We start from the raw sequence: 12047 nt of genomic DNA on the forward strand, positions 1-12047 counted from the left end.
AGGAATTTTGCCTAAGGGCAGCTCAGCTTTCCCCCCTGCTGTGTATTTGCTTATCTTGGCTAAGATTTTTATTTTCAGCCAAGACTTGCACTTCCCTTATTCCTGGCAGACATATAATCTCACACTCTTGCTGTTGAATTGGGTCATGTGCCCAGCTTTCTCAACTGCATTTTCCTTTGAAGTTTTTAGTGTTGTAATAATAAGGTTTCCTACCAGTCAGTGTTGGTCAATACTGGTTTACTCCTTTTATACTGTGATCCTGAGTAAATTTAAAATATTCTTTTTTCCTTCAGGTTTTCTGTGCTTCTTGCTGTAGCCTGAAATGTAAACTGTTATATATGGATAGAAAGGAAGCTAGAGTGTGTGTAATCTGCCACTCAGTGCTAATGAATGGTAAGTATTAAAACAGGTTGAATTCACAGTTGTTGAGAACAAGAGAATTTCCTGCCTTTCTATACAAGTTGTTTAGTTCCTGAAATGTTGTAACTTTAACTGAAAATAGAGCTAAATTTCCATGTTTTGAAAATATTTTAGCATTTCAGAATTCCTCTGCCTAATGTAATGAATGAATGCTAACATCAGGTAAGTTTTGCAGGAAGAATGGGAAGTTCTTGTGGAAATCTGGTACTGCGTGGCTGTTAATGTTCCCGTGAAATGATTGGAGTGGGAACGGGGGTATAAGGGGCTATTGACCACTTAAATGATGAAATATTAAAATTGAACCAAGGTTTTCCTTTCAAGGGAAGCTATCTCTTTCTAGGAAATACCTTAATAATTTAGAATGTATTCTTATTAACATCTTGTTTCATTCACCTTGTTAAAAAATACTTTATTATCTAGGATCAAATAGAAAATTGTATATCTCAATCAGTTCCTTAGTACTACTTAGATTTGGTATAAGGATAATGGTTTTGAATTTATATGGTAAAAATATAGCCAAGAGAAGGTAAATATAGCTTATCCAGTGTTCCCCCTTTTGCAGGATTGGAAATGAATCCAAGGGCATTTTAGTTAAACAGAAACCACCAGGATATTCTTGTAAAGAGATAATTGATCAGGCTGTAGTATTTTCCTCTTTGAGTGCATCTCTGTACAGTTGTCAGAACATACTAATAGACATAAAATGTTGAACTTGAATACCACTGCTGCTTGTGCCAGGGCAGTGTGCCTCCTGGAAGCTGAGACTTATCTGCTCGAGGCCCCTCCTGCTCTGTATGCATTGCTCATAGTGATGTTTTCCTGTTGCTGGCTTATTAACTATTGCATGTCAGTTAATCTCATCTGTTCTAATCTCCTATGAGCCACCCAATTTCCTCCCATTTCTGAATTCTTAAAATTTTGATCAAATATGAATTCATTCTCTTTACTCTTAAAGGTCATTTTTTAAATGGTGGTTATTTCACGCTGCTGCTCAATTGGTGATTTTTATTCCTGCTTTCTTTTTCAGAGATATATTCACAGATAAGAGCATGCTGCTTAATTACAGTACCCATAATACCTCTTTTATTTGATGAAGTCTTTCAACTTGATAACTTTTTTTAACTTGGCAAAGCTAAAGATAAAGGAAATGGCAGAGGAGTCATATGGACTACTTACTTTTTATTAAGCAAGATCCCTTAATGGGATCCTAAAATAATCTACTTTTCCTGGTTTTTCCAGTCTTTCCTCTCGCATGGCTTAGCCTGGTCTTTTACAGAATATTTGATTTGATGCTTTTCAGTGTTCCCTATCCCTTTTTCCTTTTCTCTTCCCCTTTTTCTGCCCATGCTTTCAAAGGAACATAGCTAATGTTTCTAGCCTTGTCCTGCAGTTTGGAGGCAATAAATATTCAAAATCTTATGGGTCATTCTTTGAAGTTGAAGGAGATATTTAAAAAGATCAGCCAATTTCAAAAAATTGGGTGATTTCTATTCCTGGGCATGTGATATTACCTGAACCTGGAATATAAAATTTAATATCTTTCATTTCTGTAGCATCTTTCATCATATTTACTTTAAAGACAGTTGTTGATAATGTCAGTATTTAGTTAAATTATAGAGAATACAGTATCTTAACACACTTGTGAGCATTTATATTGGTTGATGGCACTTAAATTATATTTCATGTTCAAATGGGTCCTGTGCTTTTGAGACACACCAAAGATGTGAAATGGTTGTTTATGCTGGATACATTTACACAGGGTGATGACTGCACAAAAGCAGAATTCACAAAAATGTTGAGATGCGTTCTCCTGAGCTTTAGGCTTCAGAATTTTTTCAAATAAGATTTCATTTCAACTAAGAGAAAAACCTAAAAGTTCTAAATGATAATAAAGAAAGTATTATACAATGGAGTCATGCTATTTTAGCTCCTGATTTTGATTTTTGATAGAACTTTATAAAATGTATTGAATATTAAACCTCCCCACCCCACCCCCAAATGTCTAAATGCTATCCTAGTAGCAAATCTTTATTAAGTTTGATGTTTCATTCCCTCTTAAGGTATGGTCTCCTTTAAAGAAGCTAGGGGCCTAGTCATTAACCTCAGACTGACCTGTCAGTCTGTATCAGAAGTATCATGTAATTCTTTTTTTTTTTTTTTTGTATTTTTCTGAAGCTGGAAATGGGGAGAGACAGTCAGACAGACTCCCGCATGCGCCCGACCGGGATCCACCCGGCACGCCCACCAGGGGCCACGCTCTGCCCACCAGGGGGCGATGCTCTGCCCCTCCGGGGCATTGCTCTGCCGCGACCAGAGCCACTCTAGCGCCTGGGGCAGAGGCCAAGGAGCCATCCCCAGCGCCCGGGCCATCTTTGCTCCAATGGAGCCTTGGCTGCAGGAGGGGAAGAGAGAGACAGAGAGGAAGGAGGGGGGGGGGTGGAGAAGCAAATGGGCGCTTCTCCTATGTGCCCTGGCCAGGAATCGAACCCGGGTCCCCCGCACGCCAGGCCAATGCTCTACCGCTGAGCCAACTGGCCAGGGCTCATGTAATTCTTATTTGTTGCTTCCAAATAGTTTACTTAACTAAATGGTCTCCATTTTTGAATAAAATCACTTATCTCCTTAATATTTTCACTAGCTAGAAGAGAGACATACTGTGAGTGTTAGTGAAGAGGAGCTACATTATTTATCCAGTATTGTGGAGATCTTGATGTCCATATATTGCAATCCATTCACATTGATTGTGTCTGTATTTGCTTTAGCTCAAGCCTGGGAGAACATGATGAGTGCCTCAAGCCAGAGCCCTAACCCTAACAATCCTGCTGAATACTGTTCTACTATCCCTCCCTTGCAGCAAGCTCAGGCCTCAGGAGCCCTGAGCTCTCCACCTCCCACTGTGATGGTACCTGTGGGAGTTTTAAAGCACCCTGGAGCAGAAGGTAGGGGATCACATGCTGTTTATCTCTCTTTTTTTTTTTCCTCACCAAGTTCCTCGGAAAAGGTGCTGATGTGATTTTACAGCACAAATCTTTAAAGCACTAAGATAAGGTCCCTTTGGATAGTTGTTAAAGTGGAGAACAAGGTGAGAAGAAATGTGTTGAGACTATTTCTGCACAAGTAAAGAATAATTTTGTGTTGCCTGATATTTTGGAGGCACCTCTAAAAATATGCCAGTTTTCTCTCCAACTTAAGAATGGAGTAATTACACTGCTTTATATTTGAGAAGAGATGCAGATTTTGAAGTCCTCCTGTAAAATCCTATCCTCATGCCTACTTTTATGTTCTTTATGGAAGTTCAGTAAGTGATGAAAAGGAGTTCTTCTTTCTGACCAGCCCACTGCTTTTTGGTGTTTATAGCCATTTTCTCTTCATTTTTAATCTATCCATATAAAAATATGGAAATACTATTTTAAGTACATAGGTCTTTTTAAAATCCAGCACTTTAATTCTGATTATATCATATGATAGGTAGAAAATAATAGGTTTAACTTATTTTAATTATATCTTTATGATTATGATATTGTCAGATGAAAGGCACTTTGTAAATTCAGGGGATTATCAGTAGTAAAAATAACAATTATATAGTTCCTTAAAAATGATCTTGTCAGGGCCTGACCTGTGGTGGTGCAGTGGAGGTGGCGCAGTGGATAAAGCGTCGACCTGGAAATGCTGGCTGAGGTCACCGGTTCGAAACCCTGGGCTTGCCTGGTCAAGGCACATACGGGAGTTGATGCTTCCAGCTCCTCCCCCCTTCTCTCTCTCTGTCTCTCTCTTCCTCTCTGTCTCTATCCTCTCTTAAAAAAAAAAAAAAAAGATCTTGTCAGGAAGTTTCCCTGGATAATTAAAATCAATCTTTCATTAATTTTATGTCTTTTAGTCTAGTAATATTCCCTTCCCTTTGCTAAATAGCCCTCCTCCCCTTTTAAAGATCAAAGACTTCTACTGACATTTTCATATTCTTCCCCACTTTCCCCTCTCTTCAGATCATCCCTTAGTGATACTCTTTATATTTTTATGAGTTTCGATTTTCTTTCTTAAAATCTTTATTCTCTCTACTTCATTTCTAATTTTGGTTGTTCTTCCCTAGTCTCTCTTTGTTTTGATTGTTTGAATTGAGTTCCAAAACTGAATTTAAAAAAATGATTTCATCAAATTTAGTTTTCCAACTTTCTCCTGTCCTTTTACTAAAAAATATCAATACTTTTGCACTGCCAGATCAGTCTTTTTCTTCTTCAGTTATACTTTACCCAAAGATCTGGTCAGTTTGCTTCTCAGTTCTTACATGTCTATGCCAACTCTTCCTTTACTAATTAATAATTCTTCAACATTCTTCAGGGCATCTTTTGCCCTTTAAAAACACCATAGCACTTTTCCAGATATTTAATTCCTGTGAAACTGCATACTTTTAGGAGATGTGGATATCTAATGCTAGATCATTTTCCCTGCTGTTAATTTATTTCCTAGGCAATTAAAATACCTTCTTTACTTTCCTTTTTAGTGATGGGGACAGAGAATGTGATATAATCATAGGTTTCTTTAAGAATTCTTAATATTTTTAAACCAAAGTGTTTTCAATCTTTACATATAAGTTATAGAGGTAAAGTGTATTTAAAATATGTGTATTTTATTAATTTACAAACACTTTTACACACAGTTACAGTTCTAATATTTCTAATTATAAATGCTAAATAGTGTGTTTATTTTTTTGTACATTTAGAAGTGGTGACCTTCTCTTCTTTGATGTTAGAAACTATTGATATCACATTGATACCTGTTTTATTTTTGTGGTTCCTCAAGTGGCTCAGCCCAGAGAGCAGAGACGAGTTTGGTTTGCTGATGGGATCTTGCCTAATGGAGAAGTTGCTGATGCAGCCAAATTAACAATGAATGGAACTTCCTCTGCTGGAACCTTGGCTGTATCACATGACCCAGTCAAGCCAGTAACTACCAGTCCACTACCAGCAGAGGTAAGAAAGCAAAATGGCAACTAAAAGTGAGTACTTCCTTCACTCAGCTTGTGCTGCTGTTTTGCTTTTTTTCTAAGTTGAATGACTTTTCTGTGGAACCCATAGGTTTGGATACAGTTTAGTGCATATGTGTGTAGGTGTGTGTATATCTAGAGGTAAAGTGTATGTGGCAAAATCGGTTGCTTTTATTCTATATTTGGAAGTTTTTTCAGGAGCAAGATTCTTAAATTTGTTCTCTGGTGAGCTCAGTCTCCTTTTATAGCTAGAGGTCATACTAGAGGTGAAACTGAAAAACACCTGCATTCGTGCTGCCAGTTACCACGCAGCCAAATAAGACAGGATTGAATCTTTATGGGTGCTTTGTTCAGATGGCCAGTGATCTGAGAAGATGGGTTCTATACCCCAAAACAGTCTTAACACCTCATTTTAGCCAACATTTTTTTTTTTTTTCTGAAGCTGGAAACAGGGAGAGACAGTCAGACAGACTCCCGCATGCGCCCGACCGGGATCCACCCGGCACGCCCACCAGGGGGCGACGCTCTGCCCACCAGGGGGCGATGCTCTGCCCATCCTGGGCGTCGCCATGTTGTGACCAGAGCCACTCTAGTGCCTGAGGCAGAGGCCACAGAGCCATCCCCAGCGCCGGGGCCATCTTTGCTCCAGTGGAGCCTTGGCTGCGGGAGGGGAAGAGAGAGACAGAGAGGAAAGCGCGGCGGAGGGGTGGAGAATTAAATGGGCGCTTCTCCTGTGTGCCCTGGCCGGGAATCGAACCCGGGTCCTCCACACGCTAGGCCGACGCTCTACCGCTGAGTCAACCGGCCAGGGCCTAGCCAACATTTTTTATAAGGGGAAGAATGGGATAGGTAAGGGGTTTAGAATTTAAGGATTTAATTAGATAAAAGTTGCAGTCCAGGGATTCTTCTAGCATTTTTTTCTTTTTAAATATTTTTTTTGATTGATTTTAGAGAGGAAGAGAGAGAGAGAGACAGGAACATAGATCTGTTCCTGTATGTGCCCTGACTGGGGACCAAACCAGCAACCTCTGTGCTTCAGGACAATATTCTAACCAATTGAGCCATCTGACCAAGACTGGAGTGTTTTTTTCATCTGCTGACCAGTACTTTTTTATCTGCGTCTTTGTCAGCAACTTGGAGCATTGGCGCTTAGATACCATTTTGTTGTGGATCTTTTGGGCCTGGGGCACAGAGGTGGATTACTTCCAGACTCATCAAGTCACGTTGTACCCATTCATGTATCCAGCACCTGGAACAAAGATTTTTACTTGCATTAATTGTTAATTCTATTGATTATAACTAAAAGCTACTATTGCTAAAGCTAGTTTTTTAACTCTTATGTGCCCCTATCAGAAGGAATCCTGGCCTTCTGATACACTGGTCTTGAAATCATGTCCCCCAGGTTCTGTGGTGGCCTCTTGGGAGTGCCATGATGAGGGAGAGCCAAGCAATATGCAGGTGGCTGAGAAATCTCTGCTTTTTCTTCAACTCGAGCATCTCCATTTTTTTGTGTTTCCATGGAGGATGTTTACAAAGGACTCCAAAGCTTAAAATTAGTTGAAAGCCACTGACTTAATGTTTGGAAGATTCATTACTTATCTTATGATACTAGCTTATACTGTGTTGTCACCTCCACCATGTCTATAGGATAGACTAGTTACAATTTTGGGGCTAATTGGACTCTTTCCTTGGTACCTGATTTTTAGAAGGGGACAAATACCAGCTACTTTTTCTGGCGTTAGTGAGAAAACAGTCGCCTAAGGCTAAAATGAGAAAGTATACACAGAGGATTGTTTTACACAGTGGGAACCTTTCTATTGCTGATTGCCTCCTTGAACTTGGTGGTCAAGGCGGTAATAAGGTCATTAATTCTACCTATGTCTCCATCTTTTTTTTTAAAGCAAGAGGATAAAAATTTGAAGTTTTTATTCTTGAAGTTTTCATAGAATTATTAGTTTTTATTTATATTTAAGTTTAGTAATTTTTTTCAGAAATTTACATAATTAGTGGATTTTGTTGTAACTGAATTTGCATGTTATTAAGGTTAGATTTAGCCCTGGCCAAAAGGCTTGGTTGGTTAGAGCATTGTCATGAAGCACAGAAGTTGCCAGTTCTATCCCCAGTTGGGGCACATACAGGAACAGATTGATGTTCCTGTCTCTTTCTCCCGTCCCCTCTCATTATCAATAAATAAAATATTTAAAAAATGATTAGATTTATAGCTAAATTTTCTGTTCGGTGAAGGAACATTGAACCATGCATATTTGTCTTGAAATATTTGTCCCCTTTTTTTGGATTTTTCTAAGGCTATAGAAGGCAACACATGGAACTGTGTCTTATTCTTCTTCATATCTGCTTAGTGACTTTGTCAAAAAGATTCTTTATTTTTTCCTTCAGTTATTTGGAAATATTTCACTCACAGAAAAGTTGCAAAAATAGTACAGTGAGCACCCATATACTCTCTTCACTTATATTTACCATTTTGTCACATTTACTTCTCTCCTACACACTCATATACACACACATTTTTTTTATGAATTTGAGGATTAGTTGTACTTCATTGCTTAATACTTCAGTTTTTATCTTCTAAGAACAAGCTATTTTCTTACATAAGCACAATTATCATGAGAAATTTAATATATAATTTTGTTATCTAATATATAGTCCATATTCAGATTTGCTCAATTGTCTCAATAATGTTCTTTATAGATTTTATTTATATATATGTGTACATATAAAAATTTTTTTTTAAGTGAGAGGAGAGGAGTAGACTCCCACATGCACATTTTACTGGGATACGTGGCAACTCCTGTCTGGGGCTGATGCTCAAATCAACAGCGCTATCCTCAGCACCTGACCCAGGCTCATACTAACTGAGCTATCCTCAGCACCCAGGGCTAGCGCTCGAACCAGTCAAGTCACTGGCTGCAAGAGGAGAAAAGAGAGGGAAGGGAGAGAGGAAGGGGAGGAAAAGCAAATGGTTGCTTCTCATGTGTGTCTGACGTGGGATAGAACCTGGAATGTCTGCATGCTAGGCCAATGCTCTATCCACTGAGCCAATCAGCCAGGACCTAAAAAATTATTTTATTAAATAAAATTGAAAAAAAATTAAAACTCTAGCAATGATCACTGTTGCTTTTAGTTGTTGTTTCTTTGGTCTTCTTTACTCTAGGGCAGTTATACCACTTTTTAAAAATTGTTTTTCGCCTGACCAGGAGGTGGCACAGTGGATAGAGCGTCGGACTGGGATGCAGAGGACCCAAGTTCAAGACCCCGAGGTCACCAGCTTGAGCGTGGGCTCATCTGGTTTGAGCAAAATCCCACCAGCTTGCACCCAAGGCCGCTGGTTCCAGCAAGGGGTTGCTTGGTCTGCTGAAGGCCCACGGTCAAGGCACATATGAGAAAGCAATCAATGAACAACTAAGGTTTCGCAACGAAAAACTGATGATGCTTCTCATCTCTCTCCGTTCCTGTCTGTCTGTCCCTGTCTATCCCTCTCTCTGACTCACTCTCTGTCTCTGTAAAAAAGAAAAAAATATATTGTTTTTCATATTACTGTGTTTAAGTAGACCAATGCATTTCAAACCAGTGTTGTTCAAGGCTGCAGTGTATTTTTAATCCATAGTTTGAAATCCAAGTATGTGGAGGGCTGACTTAAATTATATGCTGATATTTGGCTGCACAGGTTGTGGACAACCCTAACTTTTGCATTAAGTGTCAACTGTATTAATCTTTTTGGAATATCTAGGCCATGATTTGCATAAAGTCCTTAATTTGTATTTTGTTTTTTTCTCATGGTTAATTTTAGATTAAAACATTTTTGGCAGTAATAATAATACTACAGAAATGATGACCATTTCTTAGTGGAATATATCAAGAAGTATCAGTTTGATAGTTGGTTAAATTGATGTCTCCTATGTTTCTCTATTGCAAAAGTAGCTATTCCTCTTTGCAATTAATAAATAAAGTGAGGGATGATAACTGGAGACTGTGAGTGTCCTGTCCCCCCCCCCCCGCAGTCTTTCTACAGATGCTTTTACTGTCCTTTACAGTTCTTGTCTGAATTGATTATAACTATGATTTCTATGCAGTGATTCTTTTTTCTTTCTTTTTTTATTTTGTGACAGAGACAGAGACAGAGAGGGACCGATAGGGACAGACAGATAAGAAGAGAGAGAGATGAGAAGCATCATTCTTTGTTGAGGTTCCTTAGTCTCCTTAGTTGTTCATCGATTGCTTTCTTATATGTGCCTTGACTGGGGGGCTATAGCAGAGTGAGTGACCCCTTGAGCAAGTCAGTGACCTTGGTCTCAAACCAACAACCTTGGGCTTTAAGCCAGCAACCTTTGAGCTCATGCCAGCGACCATGGAGTCATGTCTATCATCCCAGACTCAGCCAGCGAGCCTGCACTCAAGCTAGTGACCTCAGGGTTTCAAACGTGGGTCCTCTGCATCTCAGTCTGATGCTCTATCCACTGCACCACTGCATGGTCAGGCTATTTTTTTTGTTTACATGTTTGGTTTTTTTTTGTATTTTTCTGAAGTTGGAAATGGAGAGACAGTCGGACAGACTCCCACATGCACCCGACCGGGATCCACCTGGCATGCCCACCAGGGGGCGATGCTCTGCCCATCTGGGGCATTGCTCTGTTGCAACCTGAGCCATTCTACCACCTGAGGCAGAGGCCATAGAGCCATCCTCAGCGCCCAGGCCAACTTTGCTCCAATGGAGCAAAAGAGGGGAAGAGAGGGGAAGAGAGAGACAGAGAGGAAGGAGAGGGGGAGGGGTGGAGAAGCAGATGGGCGCTTCGCCTGTGTGTCCCGGCCGGGAATCGAACCCAGGACTCCTGCACGCCAGGCCGACACTCTACCACTGAGCCAACCGGCCAGGGCCTGTTTACATCTTTTAAATTGTATGATAAGTTCTTAAGACATAGTGTTTTGGTTGTTTCTTTTGTTTGTTTCTAACAGTGTTTTGGTGCAGTCTTTATTGATACACTGTAGAATCATGTCATCTGCAAATAGTAATAGTTTTTTTTTTTTGGTTTTTTTTTTTTTTTTTTCCATTTTTCTGAAGCTGGAAACAGGGAGAGATAGTCAGACAGACTCCCGCATGCGCCCGACCGGGATCCACCCGGCACGCCCACCATGGGGCGACTCTCTGCCCACCAGGGGGCGATGCTCTGCCCATCCTGGGCGTCGCCATGATGCGACCAGAGCCACTCTAGCGCCTGAGGCAGAGGCCACAGAGCCATCCCCAGCGCCCGGGCCATCTCCGCTCCAATGGAGCCTTGGCTGCGGGAGGGGAAGAGAGAGACAGAGAGGAAAGTGTGACGGAGGGGTAGAGAAGCAAATGGGCGCTTCTCCTGTGTGCCCTGGCCGGGAATCGAACCCGGGTCCTCCACACGCTAGGCCGACGCTCTACCATTGAGCCAACCGGCCAGGGCTTGTTTTTTTTTTTTTACAGGGACAGAGAGAGAGTCAGAGAGAGGGATAGATAGGGACAGACAGACGGAAACGGAGAGAGATGAGAAGTATCAAGTCTTCACTGCAGCACCTTAGTTGTTCACTGATTACTTTCTCATATGTGCCTTGACCGTGGGCCTTCAGCAGACGGGTCCAAGCTGGCGAGCTTTTTGCTCAAACCAGATGAGCTCACGCTCAAACTGGCAACTTTGGGGTCTTGAACCTGGGTCCTCCGCATCCCAGTCTGACGCTCTATCCACTGCGCCACCACCTGGTCAGGCAGCAAATAGTAATAGTTTTACTTCTTCCTAATTTGGATGCATAGTATTAATTTTTTTTTCTTATCTAATTGCTCTAGCTAACAAAAATTTTTTTTTGGAAACAAATGAGGAAGTTTTAGTGAATGAATGTTTACAAGGAAACATGGGTCAGCTCAGTTTAAGAGAAACGAATCAAAATAGTTATCTTATTTCTATGCTCTCACATTGTTCAACACTCTGTTTTAATATTTATCTGGTAAAGTGAGGGCAAACAAGTACTTTAAGGCCAGACTCAAATATAGTTTTCTCATTTTTATGGCCTAATAGAGTACCTGGCAGTTAATAGGTGCTCAATAAATGAAATAAAGTTTTCACAGATGGTATAAGTAGGGGCCAGATGGTCACTTCTTATGATATTACAAGGTGGACTTATGCATCATTAAATAGCAAGTTAGAATAGATTACTTTATTTCCTGTGCTATGCCTTGAAATCAGTTACTATTGGTTTGACAATAAAATTTCCCAAATTTTCTCTCATGTTGTACTGAGAACATTGCAAAGTTTTAGCAGACACCCACTAAATTATAGATAGTATAGATAAAAGTATGACAAGAGGCCCTGGCCAGTTGGCTCAGTGGTAGAGCATTGGCTTGGTGTGCAGGAGTCCCGGGTTCGATTCCCGGCCAGGGCACACAGGAGAGGCACCCATCTGCTTCTCCACCCCTTCCCCTCTCCTTCCTCTCTGTCTCTCTCTTCCCCTCCCACAGCCAAGGCTTCATTGGAGCAAAGTTGGCCCAGGCGCTGGGGATGGCTCTATGGCCTCTGCCTCAGGCGCTAGAATGGCTCTGGTTGCAACAGAGCAATGCCCCAGATGGGCAGAGCATCGTCCCCTGGTGGGCATGCTGGGTGGATCCCGGTTG

The 12047-nt window shown here is 40.8% G+C and overlaps 1 protein-coding gene across 2 annotated transcripts in view; it reads left to right on the top strand.

Annotated features, from left to right (window-relative positions):
* The window catches only part of ZFYVE9 (zinc finger FYVE-type containing 9), a 159583-nt gene that overhangs the window by 70748 nt on the left and 76788 nt on the right, over positions 1 to 12047 (top strand). The window contains exons 5-7 of one of the 2 annotated variants that reach the window (XM_066376264.1): positions 294 to 393; positions 3183 to 3359; positions 5218 to 5387. In XM_066376264.1, coding sequence (XP_066232361.1) covers positions 294 to 393; positions 3183 to 3359; positions 5218 to 5387 — 447 coding nt within the window. The remainder of the gene's footprint in view (positions 1 to 293; positions 394 to 3182; positions 3360 to 5217; positions 5388 to 12047) is intronic. The other variant, XM_066376265.1, reaches the window with a different exon arrangement.

The sequence above is a fragment of the Saccopteryx leptura genome, chromosome 3, assembly GCF_036850995.1.
Source record: "Saccopteryx leptura isolate mSacLep1 chromosome 3, mSacLep1_pri_phased_curated, whole genome shotgun sequence".
Lineage (NCBI taxonomy): Eukaryota > Metazoa > Chordata > Mammalia > Chiroptera > Emballonuridae > Saccopteryx > Saccopteryx leptura.